The sequence below is a fragment of the Pantherophis guttatus genome, chromosome 1, assembly GCF_059756535.1.
Source record: "Pantherophis guttatus breed Tessera chromosome 1, ASM5975653v1, whole genome shotgun sequence".
In the NCBI taxonomy this organism is placed as follows: Eukaryota; Metazoa; Chordata; class Lepidosauria; order Squamata; family Colubridae; genus Pantherophis; species Pantherophis guttatus.
The window spans coordinates 101,700,071-101,725,480 of NC_142063.1; the positions used below are offsets into that span (position 1 = coordinate 101,700,071).

The 25,410-nt window shown below is 39.8% G+C and overlaps 1 protein-coding gene across 1 annotated transcript in view; it reads left to right on the forward strand.

Annotated features, from left to right (window-relative positions):
* Positions 1–25,410, forward strand: part of NUCB2 (nucleobindin 2) — a 43,749-nt gene that overhangs the window by 2,157 nt on the left and 16,182 nt on the right. Inside the window, exons 2-4 of the mRNA XM_034416964.3 lie at positions 17,432–17,572; positions 20,316–20,423; positions 23,613–23,739. Coding sequence (XP_034272855.2) covers positions 17,432–17,572; positions 20,316–20,423; positions 23,613–23,739 — 376 coding nt within the window. The remainder of the gene's footprint in view (positions 1–17,431; positions 17,573–20,315; positions 20,424–23,612; positions 23,740–25,410) is intronic.

The following is a 25,410-nucleotide window of genomic DNA, read 5'->3' on the forward strand; positions in this document are numbered from 1 at the left end:
AAAAAATCTTAACATATGTTATTGGAAGCATTCAAAACATCTGCTGCAGGAATCTGAACATTCTTTTCTTGATGATGTGACAAGCCATTAAAATGCTATTATTAAGAAGTTAAACTGGGAACTATCTACCTGCAATTTAAGAACATTATTATGTGCCCTGCCATGTAGGAGTATTGGCATGAGGTAATTAACAGAGTTAAATCTTTGTAACTTCATTTGCATTCTATCTCTATCTTTCTCAATTTTTTTAGATTGCAGCCTCCTTGCGTACCTTTTACAAATTATCTGTGGAGTTCTGTTATAATGGTATACAATTGCGGGTGCTATATAAATAAACCATATAATTTTATTTATTTTTTATTTCATTTATTTTATTTCATCAAGCATGTATTTTATAACATACAAGTGTAAACATAATTATAAATACATGAAAAGGATACGAATAAAAGAAAACATTAGGACAGGGACGGTAGGCACGCTGGTGCGCTTATGCACGCTCCTTAAATATAATGCAAGATAGATCTGAAATCAGCCCTCAACAAGCTCACTGGCTAATTTAGGACCAATTGCTCTTTTAAAGTATTTCTTGAAAATATAACTGCACCATTTCATTTCAATAATTTAGAAGTAAGTTGAGAACTGTTTTTAAGATAAGTTAGTTTAAGAATAATACTTAAACTGCTTGAAGAAAGGGCCATTTATATATGTATGGTTTTTATATTATTAATATTCAAAATAATGTCAAATGACTGTTAAGCTTGAGGTAATACATATAACCACAGACCACACTTTGTCTGTTTAGTGTTGAAACTAACGGTTTTACCAAGGTTTTGTATACTATGAGAGTTGCAACATTTTCTTAGGTGGGTGTTTTTAAAGCAGAAGGAAGAAGCATTAGGTGAAATACATTGCATTACCAAAAATATCAGTAATTCTTCACCACTAATTATTATTTCCCTTTTGTCTTTATAATTGTTATATTTAATAGTAGATTTACTTTTTCTGTATTTTTATTATTATAAGCCATTCTGGCATTTTAGTGGAAAGACTAATTATAAAACTAAATATGATGATTCTGTTGTGGCTGAACAAGTAGCAATGTTTTCAGTTTACTGTTGAGGCTAAACACAATGGGAATAAGGAAGGATTGTTAACTGTCTCTTTTTTTAGGCATCTGTTAATCCACGTGGCAGAAGCTATCCAGTTCTTTATCTTTCAGGTCTTCCAAAAGGCCCATCTCACTTAGTGAATATGGTTGAGGGATGAGTTGTAGTTCAATAACATCTGGAGGGTGACATGTTTTCTAATGCTGGGACAGAGGATCCCTTGGATTCCTCTCCATTCTTTTATTTTTTAGGAACATCTCTGTTTTGCAAGCAAATTAGCAGAACCTGTTAGTGCTTTGAACTAAAACGGGTAAAGATGCTTTAGACCAGTATTTCTCAACCTCAGCAACTTTCAAGATGTGAGAACTTCTGGCTGGGAAGTTCTAGGCACACAGGTAGGATACATCAGCAGCTCCTTCAATCAAATATATGTTTTCAAAGGATTTCAGTGAAGCTTTGGAAGGCAGCTGTATGCTGCATATTGAGAGGAGATACATAAGCACTCAGAAAGGTCTGGAGTCCCCTTTACTCTTTATATCCAAAGTGCTGCACAGCTTTACTGTAGCTACTGTATCACATGTACTAAAATATCCATAATTTCTTCCATGAAGTAGGAAAAAATGAGTGCATGTGATTTATAGCGTATATCAATCAATTTTCAAACATCTGCTATTCCTACATTTTAATATTGAAAATTGGTATTTGTCTTATCATGAGCCAGCAATATAGACTCTAATTTGAGATTGCTAATTTGAGATATAAAAGTGGCATAGATTTAATGACTTGAGTTTAGAATTGGGGGGAAAAAATCTTTAGCAAGAAAAATTTCAGAAAAATGGTATAGCCTCCAACTATTCCACTTCAGATAGGATAAAGCAATTTGGAGAACAGCTATAAACTCCAAAAAAGAAGACTGCTGGACATTAGATGCCATCTAAACAATTCCTTCTTGATAAATCGGATTAAAAGAACAGAGTTGGAATGGGTCCATTTAGACAATCGAAGCCAATCCCCTGCTTAGTCAAGGAATCCAAATTAAATATCCCCCACAGATAGTTGTTGCCGTCTGCTTGAACTATCCAACCAAGGGGAGCAGCGTAATTGATTTGCGTACTTGTAATTGATTTAATCATTGAACTCCTGTGTAGAAAGTTTTTCTAATATTCAATTGGAATCTGTTTTTCTATCAGAATAATTATTCTGTGCCTTGCACTCTACAATAGAATGATCTCCTATTCTCCTTCAGTTTTCTCTTCAGAAAGTTAAACATTCCTAGTTCCTTCAGTGCATTTTCATAGGGTTGAAACCTGATTATCATAGTTCTGATTATTGCTGTTCCAGTTTTGTTATAATGCTTGAAATGGGGATTGATCATGCAAACTAAATTGAAACTGTCATATTCTGTAATTTGGAATCTACACTTACGTTGATGCAATCTAACACTGTAGTGAGCAATAACCAGTTGTTGGATGTAGCATTTGCATTTGTCAGCTGGTTAACACATTTGGTGTGGTAAGAACGTTTGGTCTTGTTAAGGGGAAATGGTGCTGAACCTCTGAAGAACTTCAAAAGCGGCTGTTTCTTGCCAAAATAATTCTTTTCAAATCCTTTGAACTGCTCTAGAGACTGTGTCTCTTGTGGGGTTTGTTTTCTGGGTCTGTTATCAATGTCTCTTTTAGCAAGTATAGGCTTACTTTAAAGGGCTGCAAAAAATTTTTTTTACCTCTTTTAACTGGTCTTAATTGGAACTGAAGGTGAAAAGCAGTGTTACATTGTTCTCTCTTCTGGGATTATTTAGAAAAAATATTCCTAGTGCTATTTGGTGATGTTTTTATTCTTTTATTTTCATTTTGTTTTGTGAGAGTTTTATTTTAAGAATTTTTGATTTACATCACTTTGTGTTTTTTTCTGTTGAGTCTGAACAGATATCATTGGTATTGTGATTGGCTATAGATGCTATATTTGATGATGCCCATTATGTATTTTCCTAGTATTGGATAAGGTACATGAAAGTTAGCGAAGTCCTGATAGAACATTGCCAAGGCATATGGAGAATATTAATGAAAAATGCCGCTAATATATCCCCAAGAAGCCGCTTTTAAGGATAAGAGATAAGCAAGAGTTGAGTTAGCTAAAAGACATTGACACGTTGTATTGTGCAGCTATGGGAGTGACCGTAGTGCCAACTGTGTGAGTCACATGGCATTTGGGCAGTCCTAGAATCAAATCAGATAAAGAGAAGTAATTGTTAATGCATACAAACACGATGATCAGAAATGTTCTAACGCCAGCAAAGATGCTACTTTTAAAGATTTCAATTCAACTTTATTGGACAACTTAGCATAAAATGAGTTAACATCTGTGATAATTAGAATTATTTTTTATAGAGATAATGAATGGAAAGTATTTTTCCCCCACAAAATCTGGTAACCTGGAATTTTGAGATGGGATTCATAAAACCATATAACCCTGTGCCAATAATATCAGATTTAAAAACACTGGGGTATCCAGAGTTGCCTGAATGTACTGGGTGGTAAATAAGTTAAATTTCTGAGGTTTATTATGCAGATCTGATCATAAACGTCAAGCTTTTTCATCAGCTTTCATGTTTTGAAATTCTTTAATTGGATATGATACAATGATAGCTGGTTGAACCTGTTCAAGATCATGAGATCTCAGCTTCTTCAATTATGGCTGTTGTTTCTGACCTAATGTTTTAACCATCTGAAAGATTCTATACACAGAGTTGAAACAATGGTTGTGTATGTCAATGTGTTGAGATGCACTAGGAAACTAGAATTGGTTCATTCCTATTGTGGTGAAAGTATTCCTTCAGTCTTAAGTGGAATACAGGTGGTCCTCGATATACAACCATTCATTTAGTGACCATTCAAAGTTACAATGACACTGAAAAAGTGACTTATGGCCATTTTTCATATTTGCAACCATTGTAACATACCCATGGTCACATGGGGTCACAACCTTCTGACAAGCAAAGTCAGTAGGGAAGCCAGATTCACTTAACAACTGTGTTACTAACCTAACAGCTGCAGCGATTCACTTAACAACTGTGGCAAGAAAGGTTGTAAAATGGAGCAAAAACTCACTTAACAACTTTCTTAGCAAAGAAATTTTAGGCTCAGTTGTGATCATACCTGACCATATTGTCTCGTGTGTGTGAACTATTGCCACTGAACATAAAAAAGGATATTGATCAATTATTATTTATAAATCTGTTTTCAGTTAATACGTTCCTTTTTTAAAGTGGTTATCAATACATTTTGGATGAGGACATTATAATAGTGGCTTGTTCTGTAGCAACTGTCCAAGTTGTGGATAGGATAATATAAAACTTTTCTAAATTCAAAAGCTAACTATTTTATTTTATTCCAGGATTTTTTTCAACTTCTTAGTCTACCCCATGTTTACAGGAACCTTCCAAATACTATATAGACCACCTTGGTTAGATTTTTTTTTAAAAAAAATAAATCATACAAGATATGTATTTGCTGCCAATTGTGTGGGCTTCCCAGATTTTGTTGCTGTTAGTTGCAAAGTTGTGTACGACCCATCGTGACCCCATGGACAATGTTCCTCCAGGCCTCCCTGTCCTCTACCATCCTCTGTAGTCCATTTAAGCTCACGCCAACTGCTTCAGTGACTCCATCCAGCCACCTCATTCTCTGTCGTCCCCTTCTTCTTCTGCCCTCAATCATTCCCAGCATTAGGCTCTTCTCTAGTGAGTCTTTCCTTCTCATTAAGTGACCAAAGTATTTCAGTTTCACCTTCTCAGGTTTAGTGGATCTTAAATGGTCCTCCATTACCTTGTTGAGAGTCAAACTTAATGGGTTGGCAAGAGGAAAAAAAGGGACCAAACAAAATAAGCAACATTGTGGGAGAGATGAGGATGGAGCCAAATTCATGCTTTTAGTTTAAATGATGAATTATAGATTTTTAGTAATCAAAGTTTCCTTGATAATTTTGTATATTACTTTGCCTTTCAATGGGCTTCTCAGTCTAGAAACAGATCCAGTCCTTCAGTGATTTGCCAAACAGAAAGTCTCTTTGATGTAGTAGTGGTTAAGGTGCTGGACTAGACTATGTGAGCTGGCTGGGTGATTCTGACCAGTCACTTACTCTCAGCCCAGCCCACCTCACAGGGTTGTTGGGGGAAAAATAGGAGGCAGGGGCATTAGATATGTATTTTGCCTTGAGCTGACCAAAGATCTAATCAAATAAATGTATAAATGTTCCCCTTTTAACTGCATAACTTGATGTAGTAGTCTTTCTCAGCAATTACTTTTTAATAATGTTTATTTTTTTTCACTTAAAACACACTTAAAACTTGCATTTCAGTTATTTTGGTCAATACTAAGATATAAACTGGCTGTGTTTCAGCAAGTGATTATGGTGATATATGTTCTGTACCTCTAATAATTGCATAACTATGGCTGAGAAAAGCTGCATCTGCAAACCTTTGTACCTTTAAGTTTTCAGGTGTACTTTTTCTCAACCTTGGCTGCCAAACTGTATTAAACAAAAATTCCATCTTCATCACAATTGCCAAAAATGTAGCCACTTTGTCCTTCCCTGGAAGCCAGTAATTCTGTTCATTTTGCCAAGAAGAAATATAGATCAGTCATTTCACTTAAAAAAAAAGGAATGCATTGATTAAATGTCATTGACTATGGCAGAAGAAATTGTGTTAGGTACATGTAATTCATTCTCCAATAAGGAAATGAATACTGTTCAATGTATATTAGGTCTGTCTGCTTCATCCAGTTTTTGTTTTAGGTCTGAGACTACAGCCCTAAGCACTTTTTCAGATAGTCTGCTCCATTGCATTCTGCAGGGCTTAATTTGGGAGAGATCATGCTTAAGATTTCCACTGTGTGCCAGAACAGTATGTCTGATCATTCCGTGGTTGCAAATATCAATGTCTTAGTTGGCCCCAATATAATTGGCAGAATTTTCTTAAAAAGAGAATGTATTACTCTTCATTGAATTGATTGTATTCTCAATTATCCCATTTCACAGTTTTTTGTGTAGATCAATGAATATACAGTATGTCATTGCTAAATAAAAGGCTTTTTGATTCTTTTAAAATGACCTTGATTTATTTTAGGCTGGTTTGGAGCCAGAAAGATTCCAGAGAACGATCCCTTGTATAAATGACTTTTGATGTCTGAGAGAAATGTGGGAGTACTCTGCGGATCATGATAAGTTAGCTGCTAGCATGTACAGGAAGTCCTTAGGTTATGATGGCAAATTGGGATTGGGATTTCCATTGCTAAGCAATGTGATTGTAAAGCGTGATGTCACATGACAGCATTGCTTAGACATGAACAATCCCGGCAATCCCCATTTCTGTGGTTCAGCTAAGACATCCTCAAAGTTCCTGCCGGTTTTCAACAAAGTCTGTGAGGAAGCCGACAGTCAATTCCTAGGTGGCTCACAAGCAGGCTGGTGGGTAGATGAGTGGTTGCTGCCAGGGTGAGAGGGTGCATGGCATGGCTGGCATGGCGTGAGTACAGCAGAGTTGGGGGTGGCTGCTGATGAGTAGGGGAATGTGCATGACTGGCCAGTGGGGCACAGCATGGTGGGGCCAGGGGATGTCTGCTGCCAGATGTGCAAGAGTGTGAGAGCGGTGATTGTAGTGCATGTAAGTACAGCTGGGCTGGGAATAACTTCTATCAAGTGCATGAAAGTATACTCGTGGCCACTGAGACGTGGCACAATGTGGTGAAGCCAAGGGTGACTGCTGCTTGGTGTACAAAAGTGCACCACGATGCATGGGAGAGCATGCCATGGTGCCTTAGCCAGGCTTCTTGAGGGAAAAAGGTGCTGGAGTGTGTGTGACTTACTGTGAAGCATGTTGTAACCCTTTCTGTCACCTTTCCTATGGACTTTGCTTGAGGGAAGCCAACAGGGAAGGTCGCAAATGCAATCAGGTAAATGTGATAAATGTAACTACTGCAACCATCATAATTGCGATCCGGGTGCCAAGTGCCCAGATTGTAATCACGTAACCTCGAGGGTGCTAGAAGGACTGGAACTTTGAGGACTGATTATATATATATCAGCAAAATATAAGTTACATATATATATGTAGGTCTTTGGTTATTCGGGTTTTCTCCTGCGTAAAATTGGAGGTGTCTTGGCAATGTTTCGATGAAGTCTCATTCGTCTTCAGGCTGGTGTTTTCGGCTTCGTGCTTCTAGGAGCAATCAGCACGAAGCCGAAAACACCAGCCTGAAGATGATGAATGAGACTTCGTCGAAACGTTGCCATATATATATATATATATATATATATATATATTCTTTTAATTCATAGGTTAATACTTTTGTAGTCAGGTTTTTTTTCCTATGTAGATCAAGTTGTTAAATGGCCATAATGGGGTGATATCTCAAATCACCACTTTCAGGCTTGTCAGACATTTTGTGTTGTTTGTTCTGAGACTTATGGGAGACTGGGATAGCACTATTTCTGTCTTTTTGGACTTCATCGGCCAGCCACACCCATATTTTATGACTCCTCCCTGTAAAGGTCAAATATTTATTCTTTTAATTCATAGGTTCAAATGTATAATACTTTTGTAGTCAGGGTTTTTTTCTTATGTAGATCAAGTTGTTAAATGGCCATAATGGGGTAATATCTCAAATCACCACTTTCAGGCTTGTCAGACATTTTGTGTTGTTTGTTCTGAGACTTATGGGAGACTATATATATATATAGGTTCAGCACTGGTTGCTGAATGAGTGGTCATTAATCAAGGACAGCTTATAGCAATAGCATTTAGACTTATATACTGCTTCACAGTGCTTTACAGCCCTCTCTAAGCGGTTTACAGAGTCAGCATATTACCCCCAATATTACCTTCTCATTTTATGCACCTCAGAAGGATGGAAGGGTTAGGGTTAAACTTGAGTCTGGTGAGATTTGAACTGCCAAATTGCAGTCAGTCGGCAGTCAGCAGAAGTAGCCTGCAGTACTGCACTCTAACCACTGCACCAGCATGGCTTAGTAGTTGGGATTGTGCATCTCTTCACTTAGTCCTCAATTAGATGAGACTGCTGTAGTTAGGCAAACAGCCAAATATGTATACTGGGGCTCTGGCTTTTACTGCCCACAAGAAGTGAGATAACAAACTCTTTATAAACAGTTAACCATAGTTTTGTGTTCTGCTTCCTTCAGAACAGAGAAAGTCTGTATTGTATGTGTGCCCAGAACAGGGATGGGCAAATGTGGCTCTTTTACAACTTGTGGACTTCAACTCCCAGAATTCCTGAGACAGCCAAGCTGTCTCAGGAATTCTGGGAGTTGAAGTCCACAGGTTGTAAAAGAGCCACATTTGCCCACCCCTGGCCCAGAAGATTGAATAAGCAAGCTATGGATTTTAATAATTTGTCCTGTCCCACCAATGACATAGCCTTATATCAAAATACAGCTAGAAACTATGCTTCTGGCTTACTTTTCTTTGCCTGTTTTAATCTTGAACACCATTTCATGTGATGCCTTTCTGGATATCTTTCCTGGGATGAGAATTGGAAGGAATGGGCTTCAGTGATGCTATTCGTATTTGGCAGGTGGGCTTTAGAAGATGGTGATAGATTTCTCTGGCACATATTCTGCAGATGTTTCAGTGTGCCACGTGTTAAAATAAAGATGAGTTGAGCCTCTGCATGAAAGAAGTAACAAGAGGATAAAGAACAATAGTTTGAAATCGAGTTTAAATGATAAGAGTTGGTTAATGCATAGTACATTTTAAATTGTTCTCTTTGGGGATTCTTTCTGTCCCCCTAAAAGATAAAGTGTGCCGTTCAAGAAATGTTTCTTGAACAAGTCTTATCAGCATGGTTAGTAACTCAGCTTAGTCTGATGTGTCCAATCAAGCCCATTCTTGTTTATAGAGAACATAACCAAAGATACTATGCTCTGGCCACCTCTTGATTTGCCTGCCTTCAAAGAGCTTTTTAAAAAGTTCCTAGTGCATAATTTTCACGTTCTTACATAACTTTGTGGCTTATCATCCATTTCCAAGATTGAGCTGAACTGCCAGTATTTATCTTTAAAAGTGCTACATGCTTTGAAACCAGGCTGTCAGAAAACACTCTACATGTGCATTACGACTGTCATTGGAAATAAAGTTTACATCTGTCATGAGATATTGCAGCTGCAATGATCCGGTTATACAATCTTTAAGGAAAGTTTGACTAGTGCCTACCTTTTCTTCTTTTGCTGTGCCAAAGCCAAAGACGCACCTCTTCTTTTTAAACATTTCCCATTTTTTAAATTAATGTGTGAAATACTTGCAAATTATGACCTTAAATCATATATGCTATTTTCTCTGCCTTGCCCCCCCCCCCATTTCATTCAAAATCCGTACACAATTCTTATCTGTTCATTTATTATCTTTATTATACAGCATGAGTTGTAGGAGGGCAAATGATTAGTGACCTTCATTACCAAGTGGGAAAATTGAACTTTGTTCTCACTGTTGATGCCTCACTGGCTAATAGTCATGGTAGTTATACATTACCATTAGTATCACAGGCAAAATACTGTATAATACTGTATTTCTCAATACTTACTGCTGGGAAGAAGAACAGAAAGATGTTGCTATAATATGCCATGTTATGAGTTTTTCACTGAGTAGACAGTGTGAATTTAAGAGGCCTTTGCATTAGAACTTTTAGAGCTCCACCCATTCTGGTTTTTGTGAAGTTCCACACACATATACATGGCAGGGAGTGGGGGAGGGAAAGAGAGAGGAAGAGAGAGAAGAAAGAAAAAGTGTTAACGTGTTTTCCCCTTTCCAGATGATTTTTGAAATCATCTTGGCACAGAAGACTGTTCCAATTTTACTTATTTATTTTTTGGAGCGGCCTATAATTTTATATCCATGACAGCAAAATTGCGAGATGGTTTTGACTAAGAGAATGGCCGACCTGTAAACCAGGTGACACTTCCGGTTGTCTTCTGCTGACTTTACTGTTTTCTTTCTTCTTCACCCATTTTAAATACTTCTGTCCAATTCTAAACTTTTAACTATAGCATAAGAGTAAATTGGAGTAAGGACAGTTATTAAGCTGACAATTTCTCTGTCGTGCATTGGGAGTGAATCTTTTTCTTTCTGCCTTTCTTGTATTAGAAGAAATATCCTTCTGGGTTCAGCTCTAAGTGGGGAAAAAGACACTGGAAACATGGAGACTGCTTGGAAAGATGGTTTAATGGTGGACAGGATCACATGGTTTGAGTTCCTGAACAGAAAAGGGCAGAGATGCTGCAAGTCCCTTGGTTTTATGCCCTCTCTGGCTTTGAACTTCCTGGGGCCCCGAAAGAGTATCCTGATTGGTTGTCAGATTCCCAGGGGGTGGGGGTCTTAGCTGGCCTTGCTGGCTGATGTAATCTTCCCAGGTGCCATATGGTGAGTTTCTGTTGCTAGATGGGTCCTATTGTGTTGCAGATGATGATCCTTTGACAAAGGATTGGGTTTCTGCCTCTGGCCCATTGACAAAAGGCGGGGGCAAGAAGGTGGGAGCTGCTTCGTTTTTAAAACATGCTTCTCCATTTCTCATCCAAGGAAACATAATATTCTGCCTTTTTAATATTTCCTAAAATTTTTAATTCTTCTAGTTAAGGGGTGGGTGCTAACTTCCTACACTTGTTTTAGACTTACCATCAGTGGTGGGTTTCAAAACATTTTACTACCAGTTCTGTGGGCGTGGTTTGGTGGGCGTGGCATGGCATGGCTTGGTGGGCCTGGCTTGGTGAGTGTGGCAGGGGAAGGATACTGCAAAATCCCCATTTCCTCCCTTAGCATCTGGGATTTGGGAGGCAGAGAATAGATGGGGGCGGGGCCAGTCAGAATTTTTATTACCGGTTCTCTGAACTATTCAAAATTTCCACTACCAGTTCTCCAGATCTGGTCAGAACCTGCTGTAACCCACCTCTGCTTACCATATCTGGGCTGCAGCAATCCAGATGATTACTGTGATGTTAGCAGAGTAAACTTTTTGTATTTCTTTGTTGCCTTCATGTAATTATTTGGATGGATTGCTGAAACCCACATAGGATAATTCTCTCTTCATCTGAATACCCAAGAAACAGTAGGGATTGTGGCCTCACTCTGCATTTCTGTCTTTTGAAATGTAGAAGGAGCCAGTCTTTCTATTTGCTCTTCCAACTACAAAGAAAAAGAAGAAGGAAAAGGAACATAGACTCATTTCTCTTATCCTAAGATTAAAAGAGAGCCTCATGCCTTCCTCTTATATTTCTACTTCCATGCATAATTTGAAGTTATGATTGCCATTTATCCCCCACTGTGCATTGTCCTATTTTGCATAAAAGGTTTTACTCCTAATCCTGATTAAGGGTTTATTTGGCAAATATGTGAGGGCTGGCTGTGTTCCAACAACAGAATGGAATTAAATCTGTTGTTGACATATGGCTGATGTTAGCCAAGGGTGGGTTCCAAATCCTGTCATTATCGTTCGCTCTTGTGCGCATTTGCTCTTGTGCGAGCAGCAACTGCCACTGCTACCGGTTCACCCGATCCGATGCAAACCAGTAGCAACCCACCACTGATGTTAGCCCTTCAAGGTAGACCAAGATTAGGAAATCAATCATGTAGGCCTATAATGTACTATTTTTATTGTAAAGTTATGGCAACAGAATCTTGCAAACATCCTCTCCTCTCTCCTTTAATATGAATCAGGGAAGAGCCTGTCTGTGACATTTACACATGCTACATTTCTGCTCAGGACTCATGTTTCTTTTATCTGACCATTGCCTTGGTAGCAGCTCTTCCTGTCCTTCAAGGCAAGTCCTTCAAAAGGCCATTTTCTCTTATCTTCTGCCATTCAGGAAACCATAGAATAATTTAATTGCTACTGAGAACTTCTCCAGTATTTCCATCCTTGCTAGAATAAAGTGTGTTCGTGTTTTTTCACCAATATCGGAAATAAATATTTAATATCCCATATGAAAATTTGGAATAGTAAAGAATAATTAATTAATTAATTAATTAGGCCTTTTAATTTGCTATTGTTGCAGCAGATAGAATTAGTTATTGTTTTAAAATGCTATCCTTTGTTAGTATCATTAACTATTTTTGAGCGGGGTTTAATATGATGGGGTAGAAGAATGTTAGCTGACAACGAGAGAGGGATATTGGAGAGAACTCCCCGGCAGATTTTGAAAAGATTTGATATAAATGAAAAGCAGTTTAAAATGGATAGTAAAGAAGTTTCAGATCTGTGAAAAAGTGTAGCAGTGTTTCACTTTTAATCAGGGGTAGGATCCTACTGGTTGAACAACCAGTTCGCTGAGTGCGCGTGTGCGCAGTTTCCATAAAATTGAACTTCCGCATTGCAAACAAGGAAAGGAGCAAGGAAAACAGCTGAGGAGGGCCAATTCAATCTGCTGCCCCTGATCAGCTGAGCTTCAGAAGCAGAAATAAAGGTCAGTATAACCCGGGGTGGGCAGGCAGGCCCACTTTCACAGCAACAGAGAACCGGTTCACTCTCGGCAGGAAGTGAGAACTACAGGTTCAGCTGAACCGGGCCAAACCAGTAGAATCCCACCACTGCTTTTAATGTTGGAGGTGAGTGAGTAGCTCCCCAGATCCTTGGTGAAGGACAGAAAGCTTTAGCTGCATAAGGACAATGAAAGAATGTGTAGTGATGAGGACAGCTCTCTGGCTGAGGAACAGGCCCTGCCTCACGTTTATAAATACTTGGAAGTACCCTGGAAGCCTCATCTTGAAAGTATCAGTGAGTGAGAAAAGGACGAGACTGACAGGCGTTGAGAGCTAGAGATAAAACAGATGAGTCAGCATGAATGAATACAGAAAGTAGCTGGTGTTATAGTTGTCTGTAGCATTGCAACAGAGATCAACTGGAGGATGGAAAAAAGAAATTGAGTTGGAAGGAATTCAGATTGCAATTGATTTTTCAAATAAAAATCCAGGAGTGAGAGAAGCCCGGGAAGAGAATGAAGGAGGTTGGGAAGTCTTGCTTGCTTAGCAAACTAAGGGCATAAGGTTTGTGGGCACATAATCCTGGTAGATGTTTAAACAGGATTATTGTAAATTGATAAACTGATCGTGATCATCTCCTAGGTATTACAGCCATAAAACCTTTGGATAATTGTTTTATGGAAACAGAACCCATTCCAGTTCGGGAATCAGATCTAGAGCGGGACTGATCTATGTTAAATGCTCCCAGAAATTTAGTGAGTAAATCTCTCAGCTGCTTCTATTTCCATACTACCATAGTTAGTGAGAACTCTGATAATTCCCCTTTGCAGATGTCTGCCCAATTGATGCAGTTACTACAGATGGTGCGCTCCACCCAGATATCAAAGAAGAGAGGAAAATAAGAGGGTAGGGCCTACCCCTCTCAACCCTGGTTTGATATACAGAATGTTTTGAGTTTAAAAGTAAATCAATTAGGGAATTTAAGTTATACAAAGAGAACCCAGCAGAGCATCCTATTCAAGAGCTTGGTTCCTGAAGAAACAATACAAACATCTACCAAAAAAAAAAAAGTTCACCAGTATCCCAAGCCAGGAACTCTATTCTGTTCTGGCATCTGAGAGCCTCCCACCCATTTAATAAGGCGTTATCTTATACCTCCTTCTGTATGGGGCATTTAGAGCATTATATTCACAAAAAGAGATTCCTGACCCTAACCTGCTCCCAAATTGGGCCCCAGTTACAAGTTCTGAAATAAAGCCACTCATTGATCAGTGAAAGCTTTGGTGCGGTGGTCTAGTGGTGGAACTCTCGCCTCACAATCAGGAGGCTATGAGTTTGATCCTAGGTAGAAGCAGATATTTCTCTCTCTGGGCATGATGAGAATATATCTGCTGAATATAACTCTGAATTGGCGACAGGAAGAGCATCCGGCCTGCTCCATTCAGTTGCCCAGACTCCACCCTGCAAGGGATTATGGGGTTATTAATTGGAGATGATTGATCAGTGAAAGCTTTCTAAAGCTCCAGGCAATGATTTTATCACGCCTGAAGTAGTATGAACTACTCTGGAATGGTAGACCCCTATTCTTGCCTTCTGGTTTACTTATATTGATTGGATTGTGGAAATTCCAGAGGATTGGGGCCTAGCCATTATTGTGCCTATTTACAAAAAGGGCACCCAAACCCTGCCAGTTAACTATCAGCCTCTTAATTATAATTAGTAGGCTCTATGCTAGACACTTTGGATGCGGTGGGTCAGTGGTAAGATGCTGAGCTTGTCAATCGAAAGGTCGGCAGTTAAGCAGTTCGAATCCCTAGTGCCGCGTAATGGGGTGAGCTCCTGTTACTTGTCCCAGCTTCTGCCAACCTAGCAGTTCGAAAGCACATAAAAAATGCAAGTAGTAAAATAGGGACCACCTTAGGTGGGATGGTAACAGTGTTCCATGCATCTTTGGTGTTTAGTCATGCCAGCCACATGACCATGGAGACATCTTCGGACAGCGCTGGCTCTTTTGCTTTGAAACAGAGATGAGCACTGCCCCCTGGAGTCGGGAATGACTAGCACATATGTGTGAGGGAACCTTTACTTTCTATGTTAGACGCTTATACAACAAATTAGTCAAGTGCAGGGGTGAAATGCTCCCCGTTCGGACTGAATCGTCCGATCCGGCAGCGATGGCGGCGGGTGGTTCGGAGATCCGGTAGCAAAAATCCCTGCCCTCCCCCCATGCCCAGCTGAGCCATGCGATCATCAGAGGCTTTTTTTTTTTACTTTTAAAAGCATTTTTTCTACAACCTCTTCGGCCAAAAAAAATGCTTTTAAAAATTAAAAAAAAGCCTCTGATGATCGCACGGCTCAGCTGGGATCGTCAGAGGCTTTTAAAAGCATTTTTTCCTGCAACCTCTTAAGGTTGTAGAAAAAATGCTTTTAAAAGTAAAAAAAAAGTTGGCCATGCCCACTCAGTCACATTACCACCCCCACCCCCACCAAGCCACGCCCACAGAACCGGTAGTAACAAATTTTACATTTCACCACAGGTCAAGTAGATTGACTTAGAGCATGTACTGCAGATGAGCCAGCAGGCATCAGGTCTGGACACTAATTATCAACATGCTATTATTCTTCAGCACCTAGCCAAAAAATACATGTCTAAACCAGGCTCATCTTTGAATACTACATTTATTGATTTCAGATCCACATTTGATCTAGTTTCCAGAGAAAGGCTCTGGTCTAAGCTTCTGCATACAACCATTGACATATGCCTATTATTGCTTATGCACAATCTTTACAAAAACTCCAGACTCAATGCAGCGATGATACTCTAACCTAGAGAGGAGAAAGGCAAGGATGCACACTACCCCTCCGCTGTTTAATCTCTCTGTAAATCCACTTGTGGCTCAATTAAACCAATTAGAGCACCCTCCCTCAAAATTAACTAATAGACATATTGCCATCCCTGTTATATATAGATGATATAGTACTTTTATCACAAATGCAAGTTGGGCTTAGATGAGCCTTGAACGCGAGTCTGCCTAGTTAATACTTTGAAGAGGCCTTTGCAATCTACACTAGTAAAACTAAGATCATGATCTTTGCAAAAAGACCTAACCTGCACACCTGTAAGATAAATGGCCAGAACATCAGACAAGTCAAATCCTTTAAGTATTTGGGCATAATTTTTCATAGCTCCATAAAACACAGTGCACATCAAAACTATGTTATCCCAAATGCCTAAAAAACAGCAGTAGCAATTCACTCTATTTTTCCAGAGGACTACAGAAGTGGGTTTCAGCAGGTTCTGACCAGTTCTGGAGAACCAGTAGCGGAAATTTTGAGTAGTTTGGAGAAGCGGTAGTAAAAATCTATTCTCTGCCTCCTCTGCCACGCCCACCAAGCCACACCCACAGAACCGGTAGTAAAAAAATTTGAAACCCATCACTGGACCACAGTATATTCCAGCAACAGTGAAGTTATATTCAGCTCAGGCTGTTGTACAACTATTCTTTGGTGCTTAGCTGGCATCTTATTCCTCTTTTATTCCTCTGGAAAGGGTGCGGTCCAAATTCCTAAGAGCTGTATTTAAGATAGCGCACTGCATCCCAAATGTTATACTAAGGAAGGAAGCAAAACTAGCCAAAGTCAGAACAGGTGCATGGATCTACATTTTTGCACATTGGTTAATACTTCTCTTCTTTCCTACAGGTTTTAGTTCTCTGCTTACAGTAGGCAATTTTGAATCAATATGGTTCAGGGCTTTCTCACAAAAACTTCCTTGACTTACAACCACAACTGAGCCCAACATTTATGTTGTTAAGGGAGACATTTGTTAAGTTGAGTTTTGCCCCATTTTATGATTGTTCTTGCCACAGTTGTTAAGTGAATCACTGCAGTTGATAACTTAGTAACCTGGTTGTTAAGTGAATCTGGCTTCCCCATTGACTCTGCTTGTCAGAAGGTCGCAAAAAGTGGTCAGATGATCTTGGGACATAGCAAAGTTCATAAATATGAACCAGTTGTCAACCAGTTGTGAATTTTGATCACATGATCATGGGGATGATGCAAAGATCGTAACTGTGAAAAATGGTCATTAAGTCATATTTTTCAGTTCTGTTGTAACTTTGAACAGTCACTAAATGAACTGTTGTAAATTGAGGATTACCTGTACCATATCAGCTGAGATTATGCCCTTGTGGACAAGGAGCCATTGAAACTACAGCTCACATCCAGCTATATTTCATCTTCTGTAAGATCTCAGGGGCTCAATTTATAACACCTTGCCTAATATAACATCCAGGAAATACTCATCTTTTTTTACGTACAACCACTGCTAATCAGATCAGTTCGAAGTAGTTTCTCTGAATGTGGCCAAATTCTGTTATGCTCTAAGCAAAATTAGGCAGGCTCTTAACTGCCCACTGATAAGCCACCACTAATCGTAATATATTATTTTGTCTGATATTTATTTTTGTTTTTTATTATTGTTGTCGTCGTTTTTAATGCTGGTCTGTGACTAATAAAAAACAATGCATTGATTGTAAATTGAAAACAGGGTGAGAAAAATAGGTATAGATAGCTGTGGTTTGGTGTGAATAATATAGAAGTATGCTGGCTGTTGTAATAAATATAATGTGTGGGTGGGAAACAGGCTAGTTTTGCAGAGGTGTGCTGCACATTAAAGTCAGTTTCAGTGTGATGTGTGTTGTAAGGTCCTTATAGAGATTGGCGGGGGAGAGACCAGTGCAGGATATTATGGTGGAGTCACATATTGGCACTGGGAAAAGCAGGGAAAAATACAGAGTATAATACCGGAAATTGCTCAGAGTGATATCTTGTTTTATTTCAGATAAGATGGAGAACTACTTTATTACAACAATGTCTTTTGCTGCTGACCTATGTTGTAATTATATTGGAAGCAGTGCCGATAGATGTGGACAAGACAAAAGTACAGGAGGAAGAAAAAGACAGTGCAAAAGTAGATAATCCGGTAAGTCATTTCATTAAATGTGGTTTTCTTAATGTAATCCATTACCAGTGTTTAGGTCCTCTGTGGCATACATATTAGCTGCATTTAGATATTTCCCTGTTGAGTTCTGGGAATATTAGAGCCAAAGAAAGACAAGATAAAAAAGGTTAAATAAAAGCAATTAGGTTTAAAACATTGTCTTAGGCCAGTGATGGCTAACCTTTTCGGCACCGAGTGCAAACCCATAATGCAATGCATGCATGGCCCATACGCATGCATGCACGACCCCCCTGTGTGCGCCCCCACGCATGCGCACACAGCCCCGTGCATGCAACCCCCCACATATGCATGCACCCCTACCGCATGCGCCCCTCCCCACACGTGTGGCAGAGACCCGAAAACCACCTGGCCGGCGGGAAGCTTACGCGGCTGAGCTGGGGCAACGGCTCGCATACCCGCAGGGAGGGCTCTGCGTGCCATCTGTACCATAGGTTCGCCATCACAGTCCTAGGCTATAAGGTTATATAAGTTTCTAGGCTATAAGGTTATTTCTCAACAAGTATACTTAATTACAGCCAGGTTGGTCTAGTGGGTTAAGGCAGCAGGCTACAAAGAGAGAGACTATGAGCTCAATTCCCACCTTAGCCATGAAAGGCCAGCTGGATGACTTTGGGCCAGTTACTCCCTCTCAGCCTGACCCACCTCACAGAGTTGTTGTTGTGGGGAGTATAGGAGAAGGAAGGTGTGTTGGATGCATTCTCACTGCCTTATTTGCAAAAAAGTAATAAACGTGGGTGCAAATAAATAACATTCAGAGTGGAATTAGTTCAAATTTTAGTATTTGCAGTAATCCTCCCTGAACAGCCATTCATTCAGCAACTTTTGAAGTTATGACATTGCTGAATTAGTTGTAATTACAACCAATTATGGACAGTGTAGTGCCTCTGCAGTTATTTGCTTAAAATTTGGGCACCTTGCCTTCAATTACGTATAACCACAGTGTGTGCTTCAATCCCCCCCTCACTTATCTCCCCCTGTTTCTGCCCTTTTTCCATCCTGCACTCTACTGCTGCTACCTACCCCTACTGCCCTATACCCCCACTGTCCTTTGCCATCTTCTTCCTTCCCCTACTGGCTTGGATCCAGGTGCTGGGCAAGGGCACAGCCCCAAGGTGTATGTGGGAAGCATAGCATGGCAGAGCTTTGTCTGCTCTGGCAGCTTGCTGGGCCGGACTGGGGAAGAGACAGGGTGGTGGTGTGGGCAGCATTGTACAACGTCTTGTGAGGCTTTGCAAGCCCCTCCTGACCCCCTCTTCACAACCAAGCCTGGCAATGCCATCTTATGCACGGTGTGCATATCTTCAGGCTGCACCCTTGCCCAGCGCCTGGATCCAGGGCCAACAGCAAGGGAAAGAAGATGGTGAAGATCAGCTGGGCGCAGCGAGGGGGATAGTAGTGGTAGGCATCATTGGCGGAGTGCAGGGGGTCCCAAAGGACAGAGATGGGGAAGGAGATACACAGGTTGAAATGCACACGCAGTCGTAAATGCAAGCGAGTTGCCAATTGCCCAAATTTTAATCATGTGACCACAATGTTCATAACGTTGGGGATTGGTTCAAACTACCACTTTGTTCAATGTAGTCATAACTTTGAGTGGTCAATGAATGTTAAGGGATGAACATTTGTAAATGCTAGAATTTGAGCTATTCCCATCCTATGGGGTAAAAAGAATACGTTTCAAAGGGCAGAGATGGGGAAATTAGGCGGGGGGGCCCCGGAATTGAAGTGGAGGCAAGCAGGGCAGGGGGGCAGACCCTCAAATGCTGAAGGCTGCTCTCTCTCCAGGCCTGTCTGGGGAGGAGGCAGAGGGACGAGGGTGGCAATTCATGCCGGGCAGGAGAAGTGTGAAGTCCTTATCTAATGACTCCTCACCTAATGACCAGAACTGAGACTACCAGAACTACTACTGCAAAGCAGCACAGTCACATGATGTTTCACCTAATGATCGCTTCACTTAGCGACAGAAACCCTGATTCCAATTAGGAATGTAAAACGCAGGCTATCTGTAGTTTATGGTGGAGCTTGACAGGTTGTTATCTTTTTTTTGATCGAAGCCACAGGATCCTTGATTTTGGTCAAATTCCTCTCACCTGGCTTCTGGTCCTGAAATTTTTACAGGGAGATTGGCTTAGTCTAGGAAAAAAATACAAAGTTTGGTTTAAACTTACAGACCACTTTGCAAAGTGGAAGAGACTGTAATTATTTTCCTAAACAAAGTTGGCCTGATTAGGACAAGCAGGCCTTTGCTTTCTGTTGGCAGAAACATTTTAAGAAAGAGTTAATGCATTGAATAAGACTTGCTTCTGACGGAAAGCAGGCTAAAAACATTCAAAGCAATCTGGCAATCTTTATATGTCTTGGAACTGCAAGACCAGTTCATCAAACCTAGAAAGTTCCTTATAATTTCAGAGAGAAAAGAGAAAAATATTTTCTTCTTTTATAGGTTCCAGTGAAATCCAAAACTTGGCATTTCAAATTGAACTGAACTCGTAGGATGTGTGTCTGTGTTTAAAATTAATTCTTGCTGTGTGAATTTGCTACACCTTCAGCACTGAACAACAAAAGATTATAATTGATTGTTGAAAAATCAGCAAGGATAAGGCACACCTACTGTAGATGAAATATTTTTTATAGATAAAGCAACATTTCTCATCCCTGCCTCTACTTTATTAAGCTAATGGTAATTATATGTATATCTTAAAAGGACACTGGATTGTATTATGATGCCTATCTCAGGCAAGTAATAGAAGTTTTGGAGACAGATACACATTTCAGAGAAAAACTTCAAACAGCAAACATAGAGGAAATAAAGGTAAGCATAATAACTAGCAAATTTTAATAAAATGAAAACAATGAGATCTGTGGTTTTACCTACCCTGTGTTCATTGAGAAAGAATTCAATCACTTGCTGTAAGCATGTCTCTCAAACAATACTAAATATGTAGCTTCTTTTGGAAAAACAACCCTAAAAACTAAAACCTAGAATTCTCTGCTTTCTAGTAGAAAATTAAAATGAATTATTTTGAATCCTGTATTAATTTGTGATATCAACACATCTTTTTCTCGTGGAATATTTACCTTGAAATCTTCTTAAACTTTGCAATTCCGAACAATGTCTACATTACCTAACTTGCGCTGATACAAAAAACAACTGGGTTCTCACATGGCAAACCCAAAATACAGTACATGGATTTGATTACATATATTATGTGAACCCAGCAATTCTGATCTGTAAACTATGATTTTTGACTTTGTATTATGTACACGCTCAGGTGGTTCCCAGTGGTGGGATTCAAATAATTTAACCAGTTCTCTGCCCTAATGACTGGCTGGGTGGGAGTGGCCATGGTGGGCATGGCCAAGGGGTGTGATAGGCAGCATTCGGCCTCCTGCACCCTATGAGCAAAAACAGGCCGCGGGGGGGAAGTGCCACCCATGCCCCGTTTTGGGCCTAGGAGGCCTCCCTGAAGCCCCCTGGGAGTGAAAATGGTAGCACAAGGGTTTAAGGCACCCTGTTATTAAGCTGCTTAAGACCAGCTGCCTGCAATTACTGCAGGGTTCGAATCTCGCCAAGGCTCAAGGTTGACTCAGCCTTCCATCCTTTCTAAGGTAGGTGAAATGAGGACCCAGTTTGTGGGGGCAATAAGCTGACTTTGTATAAATATACAAAAGGATGAAGGCTATTGCTGAGCACATTGTAAGCCGCCCTGAGTCTTCGGAGAAGGGCGGCATATAAATCAAATTTAAAAAAAAAAAAAAAAAAAGGGCAGTGGGGGGGGGGATGTCCGCATCCCCCATGCCCCATTTTGGGCCTAGGAAGCCTCCCTGCACTTACCTGGGAACCAAAATGGGTGCGTTGGGACTCCTGGAAGTGGTGGGGTGGGGTGGAGCCAGCCAGCAATTTAGCTACCGGTTTGCCTGAACCGGCCCGAACCAGCTGAATCCCACACTGGTTATTCTCCAATCCAAAGCATAAAATATCATGCAGCCTTTGGCCATTGCTGAACACAACTCCCAATACTTGGTCAGCATGACGATTGGGGAGGTGGGCTGAAAGATATATTTATTTATAAAATGTATTGGCCACCCATCTTACCAGAGGATAACACTAGGCAGCTTACAATCATATATGTATGCTGTATATGTATATGTACATGCACATGCATGTATATGTGTATATGTATATGTATGAACCTAGGTACTCCCACATTACACCAATCCTCCGTGAGCTGCACTGGCTTCCTACTGGTCTCCTGTCACAATTTAAGGGGTTGGTTATTACCTTTAAAGCCCTATATGGCTTAGGGCCAGGCTATCTTCGAGACTGTCTTCTACCGCATAGCTCCAAGCGACCAGTAAGATCCCACAGAGTTGGCCTCCTCCTGGTCCCGTCAGCTAAACAGTGTCGGCTGGCAGGTCCGTGGGGAAGGGCCTTCTCTGTGGCTGCCCCGGCTCTCTGGAATCACTACCTCCTGAGGCCTGGACCACTCCCACCCTACTGGCCTTCCGGAAAATGGTGAAAACCTGGCTTTTCCGGCAGGCTTGGGGCCGTTGATCTCGCCACTGCGATCTTGCGAGATCCCGCCATGAGTGGTGTGTATGGGTTTTTTAATGTCTCTTATTGTATATTGTTCATATTGTCTTTGTTGTAAGCCGTCCAGAGTCGTCGGAGAGTTGGTTGGCATAGAAATATGAAAAATAAATAAATAAATAAATATAAAAACATAAGTTAATGCCAACCACTAAAATCCAATTACAGAGGGGGAGGGGAAGGGCGGGGGGGGGGGAAGATGGGACAGCTCAACAATATCTGGAAGGCCATATTCAATGTCTAAATTCAGTGCGCCTGTGGTGCAGAGTACTTACTACAATACTAGCTGGAGTACTTTGAAGAGTCTTAGAAATACTTTACAGCATTCCCATGCTATGATCTTCTTGAGTTCTTTTATTATTCCTGTACGCAATTTTTTTCTACCACCCCGGAACAAATATCTTATCCAGATTAAAATATCCACTAGTCCATACTTTCCTATGCAACTTTCCCTGTTGTCTGATGGATTTCAACCAGAGGTGGAAACAGCAGGCCAGTCGAAGGGAGTTTGATGTTGAATGGCTAATAAGCAGCAGCTCACTTCAAGTGAGGAATGATTTTCCTTTCTGACTCCTGGCATGAAAAAAAAACAACAGCTGAGACATAGTATTGGGGAATTTACCTGTGAAATTAATGTTAAATGAAAACATTATTGTTCAACCTTTTCCAGGATGCATTTTAATAAAGCAAATCATCCCAATATCAAGTTATGACTTGTTACAGCCAAATTGCAGCATGTGTTCTTGGTGTCATTCATTCCAAAGATTTCAGTTCAATATAGAAAGGACAGTTTAATCCAGAGTGATTGTGATGTACATAGAAGATGCTGCATATTGTACATAATTGTAGTTTAAATATATTTGCTTCAAACTACTGCTAGTGGCATGTCTATTAAAATGTTTCGGAGAAAATTGTTGCTAGTGCTGAAGGCTCTGCCTTTGGGAGGAGTGTCTCAAAAATCCATCCAGGAGTTGAAAATTATTATTTTACTGGATTAATGTATGCCGCCTAGAGTTAGCTTTGGTGAGATGGACGGCCATATAAACCTGATTGATTGATTACTAACTAACTAACTAACTAACTAACTAACTAATAGTTAGTATTAATAACTAAATATTGTGCATAAACTCTGTTACATCATTGTGCATCAGTCTTTGGTATATGCTATTTAGGTACCTTCTCAATCAGTTTGATTTCCACTGAATTATTAAGTGAAAAAGATAACTTATCAATGCTCACACCCTCTGCTTTTAAAGTTTTGCTTGGTGTTTGAAAATTTTAGATGTTGGTTTCTCTTAGGAGAATGGAATGTTATTTTACTTAGTGCATTCAGTTATAGATGGTAACCAATGAAATTATTCTTTAGAAAAATAATGACTTTTTGTGTCAATGCTTTGTTATTGTTGACAGAGTGGAAAGTTAAGCAAAGAGCTAGACTTAGTTGGCCATAAGGTGAGAACAAAACTGGATGAACTGAAAAGGCAGGAAGTTGCAAGATTAAGGATGTTAATCAAAGCCAAGATTGATGCATTTCAAGGTAAGTAGACAAAGGAGAAAAAAAAAAGAATGAATTGGCAATAATGTTTCAATTTTCTCCTTCATTTACAGCTGTGTTTGAATCAGATAAAACTGTTCCTGTGTTTTTTTTTACTTCATTACTTATTCTTGATCTACTCAGAAATTAGGGGTGAGAATGACAAGCTTGTTCTGAAGAAACAACATCTGCAAAATAAATTGCTTGAAATTGAATCAGTTTAAAGAAGGGGTTTCCATTGTGACATTGTCATGTAGCTTTGTGTTATTTTTTAAATAAACCATTCAAGTAAATCTCTGTATGGGAGGAATGCAGTATTTCAGATAATAATCCATATGTTCAAATCATGAAAATTCATCATGTGTAATGACAACTTTAATTGTGGAAGAGTTTTAATCTTCTCTACAGCAGATGGTAGCAATTAAGTGACCTTGGCTGATTTCAAAAAGTTAAACAGAATCAAACTTAGAATAGTGTTTAGATGACCTACCAGGGAGTTCTTGGTTTGTAGACCAAAGTGTGAAATCCCAAAAAGCAACAATCCAGATGGGAAACCCCTTCCATATTGACATGCCAACACCAGAAGCCATGTTGGAGAGTTAGGGCCAGTTTACACAATTATCCCTTTTACATTTCTTTTTTCCTTCTCTTATTTTGACTAAAACTATTCCATTCCAAAACATATCACTACACTGCAAGTCACTTCTCAAATATTATGAAGATGAAGTTGGCTATAGGAAGAAAGCACTTCATACCCAACCAATGTTGCCTTAATGGAGTTCTGAAAATTTTATATCAATTTTTAAAACTCTCTGATTATACCCAAGTAGGGTATAATAAATAATATTACCAGTAAAATATTGTTACTTTAAAATCTATTTTCTTCATCTTATACAAAGGCTCCCAAAAGGCATAATTCTTTGGAGAGGGCTAGGATTATAATTTCCTGATTTGGAAATGGTTAGTGCGCCTTTATTTCCTTAGTAAGAATTGTTTGGTGTCTAAAAAAAAAATCTGTGGGAAAATAACTTGATAATTTAATTTATAGCTGCAAACCTATATCTTGCTTGGATTGCATAGCATATCAACAAGTAGCAAAAGTAGAGGCATTCTTCTTTAAAAATGTTGTCATACTTTAAGAGCACTTTGGACATTCCTCCTCCTTTTTATTTAAACACCCAAGCACTGTCCTTTGCAACCTAAATTTATTCATAATCTCAAGTGCCCAATGGCAGTCCAGTTATACAGGTTTTTCTGTCTCTTATCGATAGCTTTTCCTGACTGGCGTATATTCTCATTCTCTCTACACCTTGTTCCTGTGGTTAAGGTCAAGCAGATTTTTGTAATCTCCACATAAGCAAGCGTTAAGCCACCTGAGAAATTGCCTTCAGATTAGAGGGAAGAATCACCCCAAGCGATTTGGCCTGTCCTGAGCAGGCCTGTTATCCTCACATGCCATGGAGGAAGCCATCTTATCACCAGGACTGAAAACAATTCAAGATCTGGGCTAGTCAGTTTTTATATCTGGAGTCTATGTTTGTAGGCGTCCTGCTAGCAACAACTTCAACAACAACAGCAACCTGTTGAGGCCTACCTTTTATATCGCCTGGGCATTTTTCATCTAATGAAAAACCTCTGTTGAACCTTGTGAATGCTGTCGGTTATGAATATCTT